We start from the raw sequence: 19,955 nt of genomic DNA, 5'->3' as shown, positions 1-19,955 counted from the left end.
TAAACGCGCCCACCCTGCCCTGGCGGTATCGCTCAAAACCTACGCGCCCTTAAAAGTAGCCCGCAAACGCCAAAAATTTCCCGCAGCTGATCTCCGAAACTAGCCCAATTGGGCGGGAAAACAGCCCAACAGCAAATCAGAGCTCAATCGGAAGCAAGGCCGGCGGGCGCTCTGGGACGCTCTCGCCTCTATGGTGACGCGGCGACGAGCCAGGCTGTGATTGGCCGGGGCCGGTCACGTGGGGCGAAACAGGTTGCGCCGCCGCTTTGAAGGCTCAGCACATGCGGCGGCGGCGGCGGCGGCAGGGCGAGGGGCCCACCTCCTTCCCCCCTTCCCCGCGGGTGCGCGGCACTGGGGACAGCAGCGCGGCCAGTAAGAGGTCTGCCGCCGCGCTGGGCTACACGTCGGACCGCTTCGTGCTGCGGCTGCTGCCCCAGGGCGGCCCGCGCCGCGCCCCCGCCATCCACCGGTGGGGGCCTGCTCTCTACCTCTGAGCATGTGCAGCGTGCGCGTCGAAGGGCACCGACGCCGTTGCTTGCCGGCTCGGGGCCTGCGGGGCACAAGTCCCCCGGGTGCGTCAGGGAGGGAGCGCCTCAGGGAGGGAGCGCCTCTGAGCGCGAGCAGAGGGCGCGGTGGGGCCAGGTCTCCCCGCCGCGGCTCTTTCCTGGGGAGCTGGGACCCCCGCTGCTCACGCTCTCCCCCCCCCCCCCCGCCGCAGGGGCTACTATGTCCGGGCCCGAGCGGTGGAGTCGTGCGTCCGGGCGTTCCTGCTGGGCACTCAGGACCACCCTCGCAGGCAGGCAAGTTCGGCGCCCCCCATCTTCACCCCCACTCCCACCCTCGCCCCCCCACCCAAGCAGGCCTGACGCGCGAGCCCTCCCCGCAGGTGGTCTCCCTGGGCGCCGGCCTGGACTCGCTCTACTTCTGCCTCAAGGGCGCGGGGCTCTCGGCTGACCTGGATTTCTTCGAGGTGGACCTCCCCGAGGTGGCTTCCCGCAAAGCGGCCGTGATCGGCGGATCGGCGGAGTTGAGTGCCTTGGTGGGAAGCGGCGTTCCTGCGGCATTCGGTTGGTGTGCGGAGGAGGGAGGGGAGAGGCTGGCACCGTCTGTGTGCGGGAGGGCGCGCCCCCGGCCCGGCACCGAGAGCGCTTTGCCTCTGTTGCAGGAAGCATCATGTTTTCCGGGGAAGATTACAAGCTTCTGGGCGTGGATCTCCGCGAACTGCTCCTGCTGGAGGGGGCCCTGCGTGGCGCTGGCCTGAACCCCGCAACACCCACCCTGATTATTGCAGAAGTGGTGCTCCCCTACATGGAGGTTGAGAGGTGAGCGCTTTGGCTGTTTGAATTGCCCAATAATGCCCACCACACCCGAAGGGTGCAAAGGGGGAGAGTTATGCAGATTACAAATCAGACTTGGCTGGTCTGAAAGTACAGTGCAGAGTTTTAAGTTAAATTTCAGCAGATTCTGACCTTCAGAGGCCTGGCTGTATGAGATTGACTCTTGTGTTGTGTTTCCCATCCTTAATTTTACTCCAAGCTTTGTAAGAAATAGCACATGTATCCTATTGTATGCCGTTCATATCTTTGTTGAGTTTTTGCATTTTGTTCTGCTGGTGCAACAGACGGAACTACAGCTTACCAAGCGATTGTCGTTTCGAGCCGTAGCCAGACAGACTTCCAGGCCAATTCTTCAAACCTGAGAGTCCCATCCAAGATATTTTGAGCTTGAGACCAAAACATTAATTCCAATGGTCACAAAAAAACCATTGGAAATCTGTTCCCTGTATAAAGCACTGCTGAAAATTCAGGCTTAGCAAACCTAAGATGGAACAGGAACAGACTGGAAGCCCAGTGTTTCGCTGGTTGCTGCCTCACAAGGTCAGAATAAGGTAGAGTGCAACTATCGTTTAAAAAAAAAAAAAAGTTTTCCATTGTGGCAGGCTGGAGGAGCTTTGGATCCATAGATCCTTCTGTTTCCTGCTTAGCCCCACTGCACCCCCGTGGGGAATATTCAGAATATGTTATTTCCAAACTTTGCCAGGTAGATGTTCAGGTGGGATCTCCTGTCAAGGTCTTAGGTTCTTCTCCAGTTTCGAACTTGGCAAACCTGAACAGTCCTCTGGCTTCTGAAGACTTGGACTGGCTTTTGGGGTCAGGTGGCTCCTTGGCTGGGTTGCTCTTCCTTGGTGCATTCCACCCTCTTTCTGGTTCATTCCAGGTCAGATGCTCTGATTCAGTGGGCAGCTGGGCACTTCCCGAGGGCAGGGTTCATTCTGTACGAGCAGATTCATCCCAGTGACCCTTTTGGCTGCATCATGCAAAATCACTTTAGCCGGCTACAATCTCCACTCCACTCCCTAACCTCATACCCAGACTGCAAGGCCCAACAGATGCGCTTCCTCCAGAGGGTGGGTGTGAGACTTGGACTGGTGGAGGGGAGACCAGAGGGGGTCACAGGAGCAAAGAGGGTGGCCTGAGCTTTGTGGGGCCGCCAAAGCCAGTGACCGTGCCTCAGCCTTAATGCTACGGCCTTCTCTTTAGGGCTGGACAGAATGCCGCATCATGGATATGAATGAATTCTATGGCTGCTTTGTCCCTGGAGAGGAGCAGAAGAGGATTCAAGCTCTGGAGCCCTTTGATGAATTTGAGGTTGGTCTGCTACAGTGCAGGCAGAATGTGGAAGGAGATGGCTGGCAGCTGGCCACAGAGGGCAAGAGGTTCTTTCTATGTGGCCAGCATAGAAATGCAGTGAGATGGCAGAAGAGTGTGTGTGTTTTTATGTCGTGCAACCAGAACGTAACGTAGCTTAGTAATGTTCTAAAGTAGCAAATAAAAATAATTCCTACTTGTAGTCGTAAAGCAATTGTGTTTGAGCATGCAGCGATACTACATTTAGTTTATGGAAGCATATGAGGTACGTAAAACCTTTGTTTATAAAACTACGGAAGCCAGCTGCCAAGTTGCTTCCTTATGTTCTGGGAAAGTCCCAATATGCGATGGAGGCATTTCTTTCAACTGAGATTATATGGCAATGAGTGACATCTCTGTTGCTCTTCTTCCAGGAATGGCATCTGAAGTGCTCCCATTATTTCATCCTTGCTGCGTCAAAGGGAGAGGCCTTGTTTGCAACTCCTGTGTTTTCCAGGATGGAAGGTAAAAGCACAATGTCTCCTCTGCCCTCAGCACTAGCAATGATGTGGTGGAATGTTTTTGCCCCATCTCACCTCCCTGACTGATGTGGTTGCACAAATACTGATGGAGGCGGCAGATTAAAGCACATAGTACCGATTTTGCATCAGCTGTGCTAGCTCCTGGAGGGTTTCCAGCCCTGTTCAGAGAAGTAGCATTAGCCGCAAAGGGTCTCTGGCTTTGATCCTCTTGTCCATACAGATTTCATGGAGGCATCTGGCTGGCTGTTGTGTGATACAGGAGCTTGTGCTAGGTGGTCTGTCCTCACCTGTGCACCTCTGTCAGTTTGTTAGATCTTCTCTTGAGAATCCTTTCACTTAAAAAGTGGTTCAGCTGTTGCCCCTAAGATGGTTCCTTCTCAGCAGTGAGCCACTGCCATGAATTATTTTTTTACTTAATTTCTATGTAGTACCAATGGCGTGGATTTCTAAGCAGACTTTACAAAGGTATCTCTTCTATTTTGTTTTATTTTTATTTATTTAATTACATTTACGTCACTGCCCATCTCCCCCCAGCGGGGGACTCTGGGCAGTTTACAATAAAATAGAGATAAAAACGTACCCATCTAAGTTATAGTTAAAAATATAGACAGGAAAATAAATATAAAATCCAAAATGCTGTTTGTTGGGCTGCCCTATTTCTGTGGGTTTGTGTTTTTGGTTTTTACATTTTACTTATTTTACTTTTTAAGGGGTTTGGGGAATTCATGAAATTGTTCTGTTTCTTGTTGCCTATTGAAAACTGCTTAGTATCTGGTATATAAATTCAGGGTAAATAAGCAAGACAGGGAAAAGTTTTTGTCCCTTTCTCCTAATACCAGCCTCGGGGTGAGGGCCATCTGGTGAAGGAGATTTCCAGCAGGAAGAAAGGAAGCTCTTCTTCACCTGTGCATGATTAACCTGTGGAATTCATTCCCCAGGGCGTGGCAATGGTGGCTAAACTGGATAGCTTTACTAAGGGCATTGATAAATCCCTAGAAGGGTATTAGTCTTGAAGACTCCATGTTAGCTCCTGGGTGAGGGAGTGGGCAGCATGCCACCAAACTGCAGCTGCAAGCAAATAATGGAGAGAGAAGGTTGTCCCTCCAGATCCAGCTTGAGAGCTCTCCAGAGACATCTGATGGCCCAAAAATGCTCGAGAAAGACGGGCTGGCCTGATCCTTCAGGGCATTTCTTTTGTTAAATTCAGGAAGGAAATAGCCTGTAGGTGGCTTTTGTAAGGACTCATTGTAGAAGCAAGAGTAAACTGGGGCATTGGGGAACCTTTTCCGACTGTTCTGGCTGGGGGAACCAGATTGGTTTTTCCTGAGGGACCTGTAACTAGCAGGGAAGTTCCTCTGCCACTTTCCTTGCTTACCAAAGCAGCAGCACCTTCACGGCTGGCGTGACCCTGGTGTTTCTCCTCTGCCCTGCAGCCTTCCTGACCCGCTGCGCTCCTTGCTTTGCTGGGACCGTGGCTGCCTGTCTCTGCGGAACGGGTGGGGCAACTGCTGGCCCAAAGCGGTACGGTCATCGTTCAGTGCTCCTGGCCCCAGGCGTAATTCTAACCACCGGAGGTTTTGGTGACCATGGCGGGCGCCACGGCCGCTTGACTGAGCTGCATATTCTGATCAAGCATGAGGATGGTTGGAAAAGCGACGAGGTCAGGCTGGCTGAGCTAGGAATGGCCTGGGGTAAGCTGCAGGGAAGGAGGAGTCCATTGGTGCAGGTGAGCAGGCCCTGCCCACCCACATGAGCATTCTCCCCTCCTCCTGCAGATGGGCGGCTTTTCCACACGGTAACCCTTCTGCGCTCAGGCTGGGCTATAGCGCTGGGTGGGCGCAAGTCCCCAGTGAACCCTGCTCTGGAAATCCTTCGCTTAAGAGGACTGGGGGATGCCGATTCTTTGAGCCCCAGCAATCCCGTTATTGAGCTTGCTCAATTGCCACCTGTCAAGGGCCTCTCCTTGCCCCGCTGGAGACACACTGCAGCAGAAGTCACGCATGAAGGTATAAAGGGAAAATTTGCCCTCTGGAGGCAAGCTGGGGTGGGGAGAAGGAACTGGCCAGGGAATGACTTCTGATGAAACCTAGGGGCGTCTTCGGATGCCAGTTGGGGAATCTCTCCACATTGCTCTTTTCTCCTGTGGGTTGTGCTTAGCACCCCTAATTTATCTGTCATTCGGGCAATAGCATTTTTTTGCCAACTTTCAAAGAGTTGGCAGGCCCATGACCTGGCATGCAAATGCTCCAGATTCTCCCCCAAAATGAGGCCAGTGGTTCTGGGGCCCACCAGTCCTGATTCTTTGGGTTTATGGAAGGAGTTCTTCTTCCCTAACAAATGTGAGCTGTTTCAGGTGACTTAGGAGGAGGGGGAGAGGGACTGGGGGCTCTAGGAGCGGGGCCTAATGTTCTGCTCCCTTTCTAGGACAGGCTTACCTTTTCATCTACGGAGGCTGCAGTTCTGGGCAGTCTGTGCAAGCTGACTGGTGTTTTCTGCATGTGGAGGAGCTCTACTGCCAGCAGGTGCAGATAGATAAAAGCCTCTTTTGGCCGTTTTAGGAGCCTGTCATCAATTTAAGTTCAAGAGCTCTTTAGAATATTTCTTTGTTGGCTCAAGGTGATGGGATGGATCACCCTGGGTGTTGAGTTTGCCTGAATTTGAAAGTTAGCCTCACTTTCATCACTTGTACCAACAGAACAGCGTGAAGAGCTCCTGCAAAGGGCTTAGGACCTTGAGGGGGGTCTTTCCTAACCCTCTTTTTATTCAGAAACAGCAACTAGCTCACTTAGAATCTAGCGAAGGAGAGCATGTTAGGGGACTTAAACTCTAGAATCCTAAGTTGGAAGAGACTTGGAGGGTCTTCTAGTCCAGCCCCCTGCCCAAAGCAGAAATCCTTACACCATCCAAGACAAATGGCTGTCCAACTTTGGTTTGAAAACCTCCGGTGACAAAACCCACACAAATCCAGGAGGCAGGCTACTCTGCTCCTCAACAGCTGTCACGGTGAGGAAACTTTTCCTTATTCCAAGTTTGGATCTTTCTCCATAAGGCTTCCCACCTGGTTGGTTCTTGTTCTACCCCAGGGCATTACAGAGAATAAACCCACAGCCTCTTTCTTGGGAAGCCCTTCAAGTATTGGAGGACTGGTATCACATTTCTCTCAGCCTTCTCTTTTTTAGGCTAAACATACCCAGGTCTTTTAACCATTTCTCACAGGATTTAGCCTCCAAGCCCCTCATCATCTTTGCTGCTCTTCTGTGTACTCTTTCCTGTTCCTCAGCATCCTTCCTGTATTGAGGTGACCAAAACTGGACACAGTATCCCAGGTGAGGTCTGACCAGTGCAACGTAGAGGGGAACTATCACTTCCCTGTGATTTTGACACTACCTCTGTTGAGGGAGCCCATATTGCATTAGCTCACTTCGCAGCTGCAGCTCACTGCTGGCTCATGCTTAATCTGTGGTCTACCAGCACATGCAGATCCTTCTCACGTATTACTCCTCAAGACAAGTACTACAAACATTTTTTCTATCGAAGTGCAGAACCTTACATTTCACACCCGCGAACAGCATTTTGTTGGAAAGGTCCTAATATTAAAGTTTATGAAGATTCTTTTGAATCCTGAACTTCTCTTCTAAGGTGCTATCAGTCCCCTCCCCAAGCTTTGTATCATCTTCTGATAGCTGAACATCCCTTCTATCCTTTAATCTTTTATGAAAATGTTAAAGAAAACTGGGACCAGGACAGAACCCTGATGTGCCCCACTATATACCTCTCTGTGTGTCCATCAAGGACCATGCACTGTGTATGGCTGTTAAACCAGCTGTCAGACCATTTGGTAGTGGGACCATCCATTGCACATTGTTCCATTTTGTCAAGAAGGAGGCTGTGGTCAACAGTCAAGTGCCTTACTGAAGTCTAGGTCCACAACATCTATTGCATTCTCTTGGCCAACTAATCTAGTCATAATGTCCAAAAGAGCCATATGATTTGCCTGACATGACCTATTTTTAACAAACCCATTCTGGCTTCTAGTAATCATTTTATTCTTTTCAAAGTGCTTGTAAACCCACTGCTTGATTATCTCTTCTAGGATTTTTGCAGGTATTGGTGTGAAGCTCACTGTTCTGTAGCTTCCTGGGTCCACCTTTTGGCATTTTTAAAGACTGGAACAACATTAGCTCTTCTCCAGTCTTTTGACACTTCTCAAAATCCAAGTCTGGTTTGGAAAACCGCTGGCTCAGGATTGACTTGGACTCTTGGGAGGCTAAAACTGTCTCCTTAACAAGCATGAGATGACTTCGTCAGCCTGTGATTTTTATGAGCTGGACACTCCCTTTCACACCAAGATGGTTTAAAGATGGTTCTTGCAGCCTATTCTGTGCTAGCTAAGCTGTCAGATCCTTTTGAAGGGTGGAGGATTTAGCGATGGATGCATTTATTAGTGTCATCATAAAATCTCACATTTTGCTTTTTGGTAAGAAAAGGAAGCAGTTGGCTACAATATTGCTGTCAGCCATAGGTATGTACGTGCCATCTTTTTCAGTCTGGCACATTTATCAGCCAAAGCCCAGTTTCTCCCCAAGTGTGCTTGCTCTATTCTGTATGAGCTCAGATCTCTGATCTAGAGGCTGCCTTGCAAGCTAACCCACCGTTTTGTGCCACCATCAGCTAAGAAATACGTGCACTGTGTTGACACTGGATGCTGCTTGGGGGTGCGGGGGTAAGGGCATTTTTCACAACAATGCTTGCCAGAAAGAAAATGGCATGATGCGTATGTAGGTACAGCAGTGAAAACTGAACTCTGAGAGAAGGTCTGGTTTTTCCTATAGTTAGGAATCTCTCTTGACAGCCCTTGGAATAGGTTGATGCTTTGGGCCAGGTGCTTCCTTCTTCCAGGGAAGTATGAAAGAGATGCCCTTTTTTTATTAATTTGGGCAAGAAAAGCTGCAGCTCACATCTTCCCTTCTGCTCCACCTTCTCAGATTCCAGTGGAGGGTCCCATTCCAGCTGGCCGTCACTCACACAGTGCCTGTAGTTGGGCAGGGGGTGTGCTCATCGCTGGCGGCCTGGAAGCATCCGAGAAACCTCTGGGCAGCATTCTGTTTCTGAAGCCAACCATGAGAGGCTTCCAGTGGCATTCTGTCGAGACCTGCCCCCCACTCACACCTAGGTAAGTAAGCAGTACCTGCCCCACCCCTAGCACAGTAATCTGGCAGCTGCGGGGTTCGAGCTGCTCTGGCAAGCAATCCAGCCTCCCATCCGAACTCTGGCAGGGATTTTGTGTCTAATGGCTGGTCAGACTCATTCTTTGACCCCAGTACTTCAGAAGCTGACACCTGTCTCACACGTTCTGTCGAACAGCTAAAACTTTTGTAGAAAAAATCCCAGTAGCATTCTGGTGTGGAATTAAGTTAAAAATAAATGTTTGCAGTGTTTAAACAGGAAATTCCTCAGAAAGGGAGGAAAGCAAAAAATGTTTGAGAAGCAGTGTTCTTCTGGGGAGTGTCTTCCTGCTGCTGTTCATCTGCCCAGTGTTTCCATTTGTTTTAAAATGGTGCCTCTGTGCTGCCTGTGTGCAGTTAAACCGAGCTAGTTCAGAGGACAGAACCTGTGGCCCTGGAGCTGAGGCCACACTTACGCTTGAAAACTAGTCGTACGTGGTGGGATGTTACTTAAAAAATGAACCAGATGCTATGCTGCTGTTACAAGGTGACCGTGGGTTCTTTTTGAGAGGGGAGGGGTAGCGTCTTTAAGGAGGACAATTGTTTCACAGTGACAGAGACAATCTCTCCTAGACCACCTGATCAGCTCCCCTCAACCGATAGGCTGCCCGTGGAAGGGCCACAAACACAGGAAATGACAGCAATGGGCTCATTCCCCCAGGAGGGAGAAGGAAGGAGGGGAGGTGGGTTCTGTGGTCTTGACCACACGAGGAACCGTTTCCTTCATATCCGCATCTCAAAATCTGATCCACATACTTGGAGCCAAGGAATAGACTTTGGAAGTTCTTGTGGGCAGGCCTAACACAAACCAGGGTTGTTGGGTTTTTTTGACGAACTAGAAAAGTTTGTAGAGAAGACATGTCTTGCTACTAGGTTAGATGGACCCATAGCATTGCTCTGGCTAATCTGAAGCCATATTAGGAACTTTGTCCCCTGCGGGCATGTCAGCCACAAAAGGCAACAGAATGTGTTTCAAAATCAGTTTGCATCAGCTTATTGATTCAAATAAGTGCCTCTTTGATACACTTTTTCAATTTCAGTCCTGGCTGCCCATGCAGTCAACTCCGCTGATTTCTCAGTGTGGTAAGCGGGGAGTCATTTGGGTCCTATTTGGGACTACTAGGAATACATCCTGTTGAGCTACTGTTCTAGGGAGGCTGTCCTCAGGTTAGTGCTGGTTAGTGTAGGAGAAGGTTGACTCACCACTTCATTTTTTCATAACCTTCCTCCAGGTAGTATTCCTAATCCCCTGAATAGTCCTTGGATGAATATAATTTGCCACTGGAGGGATGGGCCAGCTAGTTTTCGTCAACTTTGTCATGGAATACTGTTAACAATTTAGAAGTTATATTTATCTTTTGAATTAACATAGCCACCCATCTCACAAACAAGCGACTCTGGGCAGCATGCAAAGAGCTAGGAGAGGGTCTTGCTACTCTTGGCCAATTCTTAATCATGGAAGTTTAAATCCCTGACTCTTGATATTTATATCCATCAGTCATACTTGGGGTTTCCTCCTTGTCTTTGGCACATCATTGTTTTAGACTACTCACGTACCTATGTGTTTAAATGGAGTATGTAGCGAGTATTCATCATAGAGTTCATTAAGCTCACTGTCCATCATGATTACTGAAAGAGATAATTTGCTGGGCAAGCCTTCAAAGAGGTTGTGTTCTATTCAAATATGGATTCTCTCTGGTTCAGCTATCCCTTGGTGTCTGTACATCCAAATCACTCTTTCAGTAGGCATGTCCTCAAATCCGGTTTCATCTTGATTATTCTCTGCTGAACTTATTCTAACCTATCTATTTTCTTCTGGGAATGTGGTGTCCAGAATCATGCAGAGCATTCCAGATGTGCCATCAGTGCAAAGTAGAGAGGAATAATGATTTAATGTGTCTGATATAATGCTGCTTCTGTGTTAACCCATTCAGCCACTGTCTCACACCAGAAACACGTGTTTGGCTTGTTGTCAGCGTTCACACCCAAATCTTTCTCCAATGTAGTGCTTCCAAGATGTGAATCTCCCATCTTAGAATCAAAGGTCTTTTAGTCCAGCCCCCTAGCCAGGACAGGAATCTCCAACCATCCAAAGGGTCATCCAACCTTTGCTTGAAAACCTCAAGTGATGGAGCCCCCATGACTCCAGAAGGCAAGCTGTTTCACTGCTCCATAGCTCTTACTGTCAGGAAATTCTGCCTTATTTTGAGTTCAGATCTGACTCTGTAAAGCATCCACCCACTGGTTCTTGTCCCACTCTCAGGAGCGCTGGAGAATAAAGCCAAACTCTGGTGGTAAACCCCCCATGCACATGAGATACACTCCACATGCATGTGAACTGTTTAAAGTGCCCTTGCACTAAAACGTTCACACAAGCTCAGTTGACCTGAGTGGTGACAGGAGGAAGAATCAGTCAGGAACTAATGGGCCACTAAACCAAATTGTTTATATTCACTGACTATTATCTCAAAGATTGTATAGCTCGCATGCCAACCTAGTAGGGAAAGGTAAATAATGAGAAGGTCACCCAGATGTGTTTATCAAAAACATTCCAGTGCCATGCTGTAATTTACACTATGTCTGCCTGTTTCTTTGTCCTGTAAAGGAGTAGGACAAAAGTATATAAGTTGCGGGTCTGCTTTTGCTCAGGGCTACTCAACAATCTGCCAGTGCTTTGCTGGGAACTCAGTGTACACTGTTGTTAGCATGCTAATAAATCAATGTTGTATCTTCAAAATGATTTGGTTGCTTTAGGTGACCCCTCACCACCTTTGTCGCTCATCTCTGCTCACTTTCCAGTTCCTCAAAGTCTTTGTATTATGATGATTGGAGCTGGACACATTATTCCAGGTATGATCTGACTGGTGTAGGGCAGAGCAGAATATTACTTCTCACAGTCTTGGTACTATGCCTCTGTTGATGCAGTCCAAGATTGCATTAGCTCTTCTGGCAGCTGTGTCTGCCAGGACACCCAGATCCTTCTCTCCAGTACTGCTGAGCCAGGTACCACCTATCTTGTACCTATACATCTGTTTCTTTGTACTTAAGTCCAGAACCCTACCTTTCTCACCACTGAACTACATTTTGTTGGAGAAGGCCCAGTATTTGAGTATCAAGATCCTTTTGAACCTTGAGGCTGTCTTCTAGGTGTCAGCAATTACCCCCAGTTTTGTATTATCTGCAGTCTTGCTGAGCATCCCTTCTATCTCCTAATCTAGGCTGTTTATGAAAATGTTGAATTTATTTGTTCCATTTTATCCAGAAGGAAGCTGCAGTCAACTTTATCAAATGCCTTACTGAAGACTAGGTCTACAGCATCCAAAACATTCCTTTGATCTACTAATCCAGTCGCTTTGTCAAAAAGATCAATAAGATTTGCCTTGCATTAACAAACCCATGCTGGCTTCTACTGATCACCTTTTCTGAATGCTCACAGACCCACTGCATGAATGTGTGCCCAATGATTGACTGATCGATTGATTGGGTTTGTTCAGGCCACCCAACTCCAAGAAGGTTCCAAATGGCTTACAGCATGTCCAATAGATGGGGTTAAAACACAACCAGAAACCGACTGGCTACCTGGGCTCAAGCAACAGTCCCCGACGTGCAAGAAAGACTCAGCGGGGGCTCTGCAGACACCCTTGTCTCAGACCTACCTCTCTCGTGCCTCACAACCACAGTTTAACAGCTGGCCTATAAGCACACTGTGCGGTGGAGTTCCCTTGTTCACCAAGGCACCGTGTGGAAGAAGCAAAGAAGATTTGTCTCCCATGACCTCTTGGACAAAGACGTACTGACTCTTGGCAATCACAGTGTTGTTTTCAGGCTGCTGGCAAATGGCCCATTGTAACGTATTTCCAGGGATCAGTGTTAGGGTCCCTGGTCAATAATTGCTGAGATCCTCTTTTTTTCCTTTCTTGAGAAGAGACCACGTTGGCTCTTCTCCGGTCTTCTGGCCTCTCCCCAGTTCTTCAAGACTCCTCAGAGATAATTGACAGAGGGGTCAACAGCGCTTCCGTTAGTTCTTTCAGTATTTTAGGGTGTGTTTCATCAGGAGGCCTGGGCAGCTGAAGGCATTCAAAGTAGCTAGGAGACATTTGACTGCATCCTTGCAGGCCTGCACCCTCCCCTGCCCATTTCCAATCTGTGCCGCTGTTTTCTTTGGCTGTAAAGACAGAAGCTAAAGAGGAGTTCCCCTTCCTTCTTCCTTCTTGGGGGGAGGGGCAGTGCTGGGGAGGTTCATCTGTCATAATTTATCCACCTGGAGTAAGCAGTGAGCCCACTGCCTCCTTTGTCTTTCTCTTGTTTTTTTATGTTTGAAGAAGCCCCCCCTTGCTGGATTTTGCCTCTCTTGCTAGCCTTAGCTTGTTTTCCACCTTTGCCCTCCTGGCCTCACTCCTACATTTCCGGACTGAAGCTCTATAGGCTTCTTCAGCCACTAGCCCTTCCTTTCATTTCCAGGAACGATCCTTCAGTCTGAGCTCCTTCACAAGCTGCTTATTCAACCACATTGCGTCCTTTAGATAGCTCCTAATTTTCTTTCTCAGCATTGATTGTAAACGTCCCAGAGTCCCCTTCTCGGGGGAGATGGGCGGTGATGGAAATTTGAAATATAAATAAATAAATATTGTTTGAAACTACACCGTCCTTCATTTTTTTAAGAAGTTGCAGCCACCAACACCTTTGTCTTTAAGGGTTTTTCTCATGACAGTTTCTTTAGCATTTCAGTTAGTTTATTCAAGTCAGCCTTTCCACAAAGTCTGAGTTCAACTGTTTTGACCAAGCTGCTTGAGCACATGGTCTCTTGCACCCAAATTCCCACCACTTTAATATCTTCAATCAAGTACTCTCTGTTAGTAAGGACCAGTCCAAGGCAGCAGTTCTCCTAGTGTCCACATCAACTTTTTGAAAGAGAAAATTATCACCATGTGTATCTGACATCTTGAGCTAAGGAGATCTTCCAACAGATATGTGGGTAGTTGAAATCTCCTATCATGACCATTTCATGTTCTTTGAGGTTCCATTTGTCTGCTTTAATAAATCTTCATCTATCTCTTCTGATGGGCTTTGTAGCTTGCAGCAGATTCCTGGCAAGGTATCTCTCTTGTTAGCTCACTATTTTATGTTAACCCAGGTGCTTTCATAATTCACATTACCGTCAGTCCAGTGGCCTCTGGCAGATAAGTTCAAACCCCTCCTTATTAAGAGATTTCCATCTCTCCAAAGTAGCCCCTCCTCCCTGAAGTTTTACCATTGTTGAAAAACCCAAACCTCTGTTACTTGCATCAGCATTCTAGCCATTTCAAGTTTGCTCAAGAACTTTGGCTTTTGCCCTTAATAGGAAGTATTGAGGAGAAACCACCTGGACCCTAAGTTCCTTCACCCTTCTCTCCAGAGTCATTAAATTCCTGGAGAACATGTGTCACTATATCAATTGTGCCTACTTGGCTATCTTGGATGGTATGAGGATTCCTGCCCAGGGTAGGGCATTGCACTAGAAGATCTCCAAGGTCTCTTCCCACATTCTGCGAATGAGTGGTAAGGGGAGCTGACCAGCAGGTCCACGAGCCTTGTCAGTCTTTCTCTCTTGTTGTGGATACAGGCACCTTAGAGACAGCCTACATTTCTAGATAAGAGATCTGGAGGACAAATGGGAGCTTCTGTGTCTCTGAAGAGGGGCTCCCCTGCAATCATTACACTACAGAGCCAGAGTGGGCAAGGCACCACTGAGGAGAACGGCAGTGGATCCTCTGACGTAATGCGTGTCTTTGTCCCCCACAGCCCATCTTAATATACTCACTTTGTGCTGGATTTCTTATGTACCCCTTTGGTTCATTCACCTTTATTCGGACTGTTATCCAGTCTTCCCTCCTCAGTCTCAGTCGCGTGTCACACGCACGTGAGACACATAGTACTTCATTAGGTTTATATGGCCACCCATCTCAAATCCATGTCTCTGGGTAGCTAACAGTATTTAAAAACCTATAGAAAAGGCCTAAAACACAGCAAATACAGTCAATCATTTGGCGCAACCAAGAGACGGCCTCTGTCACGCACCTGGGGCCCCGGGCTTGAGCACAGAGCCAAGCTTTCGAGATGAAAGGCCAACAGGGATGGGGACCACCTAATCTCTGGGGGGATGGTATTCCAGAGGATGAACAGCACGGCAGAAAAGGCTCTCCTCCTGGGCCCAGCCAACTGACACTCCTTAGCAGATGGGGCCTGGAGCATGCCCCTCCTCCAGGACCAGATGGGACAGGTAGCAACAACCACAAAGAGGCGGTCCCGTAAGTAGCCCAGCCCCAAGCCATGTTACTTGTAGTGATTGTTCAGTTACAAGTTACACACGTAAGGAAAAATAAGACGATATAAATTATCTGTCTCGTTCCTATTCAAGAAGGATTAAAATACCAGGGTCTACAAGGTAATTTACCCATCAGTTCACATGTAGGAGGAGCTGGCGGCCATTCAGATCTCCAACCATGAAGATGAAAGCTGATGAGAAGTGTCAGGAGCTAAGGAACATTGTTGGAGAGAGCTGAATAAAGTAACTTCTTTTCCCCTCTCTTAGAGTACTCAGCAGAACAATGTGCTGAACTCTGATGTCCAAATTTGGACATTATTACACTTGTACTCCCTATTTGGAAGGGAGACATGGGAGAAATTGTTTTCTTCTGGTCTCACAAACATCATTTTCAGACGCTGACTTTCCACAATACTTCCATCAGAATGAGCAGTTTGGCTATCAAATGCGGGTCTCATTTCTTTCTCCTTCCCAGCCATTCTTTGCCTACCTTAGATCCAGTGCCCCTGGTCTGGAATGGAGTATTTTCTGAACTGTTTCTGTTTGTTCTGGCCAGATGTCTTAATCACGTTTGCAAACAGAACATTTTATTACAACTTCTTTCACTCAGCTGATCATCGGTTATGCGATACCAAGCACCAGTTCCATTTACAAAGCTGCTCAAATATGGATACCCTGTCAGGTTTGGAGAAGTTCTGCGTGTCCTCCCTTACTGGGCTGTGTGGCAGTCCAGGTATCTCAAGATGCAATTGTGTGTGTTTTGCTCCTGTTTACTCACAAGAAAAGATAACCTGCTTAGTCCTGGTTCAGAAGAATTTCTTTTGAAGAGACTGCTTGCTGAGGAAGAGTTGATTTCTTTTGGGCAGAAAGCCCAAATTCCAGCGCTGCCTTACAGCCATTTCCTGCAGCAACCAGAGAGGAAGAAAGGCACCGCAGCTTTCCTGGTATTGTTTTCTGGACCAAGGAAGAGGGGCCACGTGGCTTCTGCCCTCTCAACTCTGGAAAGCCCTGAGGACAAATGTGGCCAGGAGTGTGAGGGGGCTGCTCTCCTCCCCATCCCCCTGACTTTCCACGCAGCTTCTGAAGCAGGAGGCGGGGGCAGCCTGGCAGATGGGGCACTGCGTGGAGTTCTAAATAGGGGGGCCAGGGAAGAGATGCAGTAGGAGTCAAGGCTGAAGGTACCCATCACCACATAAATTGGAAGAATTCCTTTTCTCTTGCCAGGCAGCAGTTGTCGATTTTCACTGCCTTTGGGGAAGTAATTGCAAAGTTAGTTACTTACTAATCCAATTTATATGGCCTCCCATCTATCCAAGAAACTCCTGGTAGCAAACAAAACCAGCAAATTACGTTAAAGCAGGAACTAACCAAAACTGCATTGAGGCTCAATAAAAGCACAAACCACTGACGCATACCCCCATGCCAGAGCTCCCAAGCTAACATCCCACCCCCAGTATCTCCCCAGATGATAAAATGAAATAAAGTGGAAGGATCGCTAGTTCTGAATGTTGAATTAGTCTCTTCTGGAGATGCTATGAGTTGCCCCACCAAGCCATTGGTTCTGTATTCTATAGGGACATTGAGTGGCAGGAGTCTGGTTCAAGCCTGAAAGGCTGACCCAGGGGTGCCAGGCTGATCTGCCCTGCAGCAACATGCTGAGAATCTACTGCTCTGCATCTGTTATTTGCTTGCTTATTGGATTTTTGAACTGCCATAATCAAGTGATTCTTGGCAGCGTACAAAGATAATAGCGAATATATAAACAAAATAGCCACAGTTGTAATCAAATACAATAATTGCAAGAGCAAAAAAATGTGTGTGTTTTAGAGGAGTAGGAAGCATATATGGCATTCCTTTAATAAAGTACAATTTTAAAAGCCCTCTGGAAAAGCTCCATTTTAACTCAATGGCTAATCTTGATTCTCCAGAAGGACAGTTCCATAATATGGGGGCATAGCTGAGAAATGTCTCCTGGCCCAGCTCCCCTACTCAAGAGTCCTAGCTACCCCTGAATGAAGAGGTCTGGCTGGGTCTCATTCTTTCCATAGAATACAAACGAGAGCCTCACATCTCTTGCTTTACAAGGAGCAATGTTTGGTTTGGTCAAAGTGGCAGAGCACCCCCAGACAAGTGAAATATTGTTTGAAAAGGGTTAGGGTTTGGGCCCTGGAGAAGCTGGAACTGACCTAGCTCTGGAGGACTAACCCACCCTTTCTCTTTGGTCTTCTGTCCAGGTATTCACACACAGCTCACGTGCACTGTGGTAAACTCTTGCTTGTGGGTGGAGTCTGGTTCAGTGCTCCTTCAGTACCTGGTGTTGCTGTGATAGACCTGGAGACAAGAGTCCTTATGGAGTATCACATTGATACAGTGAGTTGAAGCTTTGGGACAATTTGGAGGGAGGGAGAAGATAGACTTGGGGCTACCCTTGGCCTTTCTCCCCACTGGGGCTGAGCACACTTGGTCAGGGTCAGCGGCAGGAGAGGCTGCACCTGATCTTTTGGCTTTGATACTGGTACTTTGTTCCTCGGTATCTGAATTACCAAGTTCATTAGCTCAGTTGTCTTCTGCAGAAGATGGTGGGTCCAGCTGCTAGAGCATCAGCAAGGACCCTCAGATATGCAGTTCCTTTGGCCCTAGAGAGTTAAATTTATTCAAAGAAGACAGATACTCCTAGGCCATGTTTGCTGGGGGGAAGCAGTTCCCCTCTTGATAGAGAAGGCTGAGCCAAGAGAGGAGTTGAGTTACTCTGCGTTTTCGCCTCTTCTCATTTTCCCACCTTCTGGTGGACTTTTTTCCTTCTCATGAGCCTTGCTACAAATGCATTTCTGAATTGATAAATCACACTGTATATCAGGAAACAGGCACGTGAATGGAATATTGGGGGCCTGCTGTGGTTTCAGGTCTGGCTGAAGCACCGGACAGGCCAAGAACAGCCGACCAGCAGGAGCCATTGTCTCTGCCTCAGATCCACACTGAGCCCAGAAACGGGATCTCAGGCAGAACTTGTGTAGCTCAGCTGCTCCGAAGAGCAGGTCCCAAGAACATCCAGTCTTCTCTAACAAAGTGAGGAGCAGAGGGAACGCAGAAATGTTTGAGGTGTTCCATGCCCCAAAAGGAGGAGAGACCTGGATAACCTTTTGAGGACAAAAACTCTGCAAGGGTGTCCTCCTCCCAGGACTGGAAGCCTGTCAGGAAAGGGATGTTGCTGGTTCCTATGTGCAGGGGAGGAAAAAGAACAAAAGTAGTTAACAGAAATCAAGAGACTTCGCAAGAAATGCTTCCTGTATCATCTTGGGCTGTTTATCAAGGGTGAAGCGTATTCTACTTCACACTTCCTGTACCTCGGTGATAGCTCTGAACAAGGGGCCTGCTCACCCACATTTCATCTGTTAGCAAAAAGCCCACCCTTGGGGGGGAGTAGATAGATCTGCCCAGTTGCTGCCTTTGTGTTTTTCAGCTGCCTAGTTCCTAAGGTTGCCTCTTGTTCCTCTCTCTCTCAGGCATTCCTAGAGTGGCCTCTGATGCTGCACAACCACAGCAGTGTCTTCATGCCTGACCGGGAGGAGGTGATTCTTACTGGTGGGGGCGGCAGCTGCTTCTCCTTTGGGACTCATCTGAACTGGTCTCCTGTCTGCCTGGATCTGAGCAGCATCTGGAGGGCTGGGCCTTGACATCTGACAGGTCAAGAGGACTTGACTATGAGAGGACAAGGATCAAAGCAGGGCTGGATGACTCCTTACATTCAAGAGCATCCCCTCCTTTAGAAACAGTGGCAGCCCCTCCAAGAAGAGCTGCGTTCCTGCATCAGGAAGACAGTCCGTAGGTGGCACCTGGCTGGGGCAAGGAGTCCAGGCAGCCAAGCAGGGAGGGGTCACGCACACTAAAACTCTTCATTAGACATGGAGCCCTGTCTCCTTTCCTACCTCCTAGACGGACAGCCACTGTCAGTAAGAGGGTCTCCTTTGTAATTCCAGTGGACTTCCAGGGGGAACTTTACAATTTCCTTTGTAAACCCTTGGATCTCCGTCTCCTGTGCCCAACTTCTTGTGCAGCACTTCCTTTCTACTGATTTCAGCTAGCTCTGGGTTATATTTTGGTGACTCAACAGATAGTTTCTCTTGCCATCTGCCATTTCCCTACCAGCTCCCAAGGAAAAGCAAATGATAGGTGAGGATCCAATTATATCTTTGCTCTTGGAGGATTTAGGCCTTGGGCAGTCCTAGCTACTCCCTTGCATACCTCCACGAAAGCCAGTGGGGTGAGGTGAGGTGGTTACGGTGCTGGCCTAGAAACTAAGAGACTGTGATTCTAGGCTTCCCATAGGCGTGAAAGCCGGCTGAGTGACTTTGGGCCAGTCACTCACTCTCTTAGCCCAACCTACCTCACAGGGTTGTTGTGGGGAAAAGAGAAAGCAGGGGAAGGGTTAGTTTTTTTAATCCCACCTTTATTATTTTTATAAATAACTCAAGGTGGCGAACATACCTAATACTCCTTCCTCCTCCTATTTTCCCCACAACATCCACCCTGTGAGGTGGGTTGGGCTGAGAGAGAGTGACTGGCCCAAAGTCACCCAGCTGGCCTTCATGCCTAAGGCGGAACTCAAACTCACCGTCTCCTGGGTTTCTAGCCCAGAGCCTTAACTGGCTCTCTCTCTCTGCCATCTTGAGTTGGCCAAAATATAATTTTAAAAGGCGAGATAAAAACAACAACAGATGACTAGAGGACATGGAGAAAAGGTTTTGCCGCCCGCTGCAGAAAGGTAACATTAGCCTTCCTAGGCGGGGACCCGGGCGTCTTCTGTTTGATTCCCGGCAGGTGATGGTGGGGTGGCTCTTGAGTTCTTTTGGCGGGACAGACTAAGGACTGTGTCTGGCTTTGTCCAGGTGAGGAACACTTTTCTCTCTATACTTGGAGATGCCGAAAACAAAATAGATACCTTTATTTTCCTCCACCTGAAATCTCAATAAAGTCAGGAGGTGCCTCTTAAAATACTAATATTGCAATAAAAACAGTTTTCAGATGAAAGTCTGCAGTCGGACTCGCCCAGCACGCACCATTTTTTCTTCCTTGCTCCTCCATTTTCACAGGATTACAAAGATGTCAGCAGTTGAGCCTTTCTCACAGAGAAATGCTTGTGAGTACTCAACAAACTGCTGGCAGAGAAATGGGGCAAACCTGGGCACACAGTTGAGTGGCATACTCCTAACCCTAGGAGGGCCAGCTCTTAACTGCTCTGACAGCTCTTCCGGAGATC

At 48.2% G+C, this 19,955-nt stretch overlaps 1 protein-coding gene across 3 annotated transcripts; it reads left to right on the top strand.

Annotated features, from left to right (window-relative positions):
• The first annotated feature begins 265 nt into the window (after nt 1–265).
• LCMT2 (leucine carboxyl methyltransferase 2) lies at nt 266–19,729 on the top strand. Of its 3 annotated transcripts, XM_063306093.1 has the most exons (13): nt 266–469; nt 719–800; nt 887–1,067; nt 1,166–1,322; nt 2,218–2,407; nt 2,541–2,648; nt 3,062–3,152; nt 4,603–4,860; nt 4,945–5,175; nt 5,594–5,691; nt 8,155–8,342; nt 16,933–17,068; nt 18,202–19,729. In XM_063306093.1, exons 1-13 carry the CDS (start codon nt 282–284, stop codon nt 18,370–18,372), a joined length of 2,079 nt encoding a protein of 692 aa, XP_063162163.1. In that variant the 5' UTR covers nt 266–281; the 3' UTR covers nt 18,373–19,729. The 3 variants fall into 3 exon arrangements, with proteins under 3 accessions (XP_063162163.1, XP_063162164.1, XP_063162165.1); XM_063306094.1 differs by lacking the exon at nt 4,603–4,860; XM_063306095.1 differs by lacking the exons at nt 4,603–4,860; nt 4,945–5,175.
• Nucleotides 19,730–19,955: the final 226 nt, after the last annotated feature.

The sequence above is a fragment of the Candoia aspera genome, chromosome 5 (genome assembly GCF_035149785.1).
Source record: "Candoia aspera isolate rCanAsp1 chromosome 5, rCanAsp1.hap2, whole genome shotgun sequence".
Lineage (NCBI taxonomy): Eukaryota > Metazoa > Chordata > Lepidosauria > Squamata > Boidae > Candoia > Candoia aspera.
The sequence above is the reverse complement of the archived record's forward strand: the minus strand, read 5'-3'. Positions and strand labels throughout refer to the sequence as shown.

Excerpts from the sequence above, each read along its gene's own strand:
- LCMT2 (XM_063306093.1), top strand. The coding sequence starts at position 282 with ATGCGGCGGCGGCGGCGGCGGCAGGGCGAGGGGCCCACCTCCTTCCCC. Across the intron at positions 470-718 it reads CGCGCCCCCGCCATCCACCG|GGGCTACTATGTCCGGGCCC; the intron begins GTGGGGGCCTGC and ends CCCCCGCCGCAG. Across the intron at positions 5,176-5,593 it reads AGCAGAAGTCACGCATGAAG|GACAGGCTTACCTTTTCATC; the intron begins GTATAAAGGGAA and ends CTCCCTTTCTAG.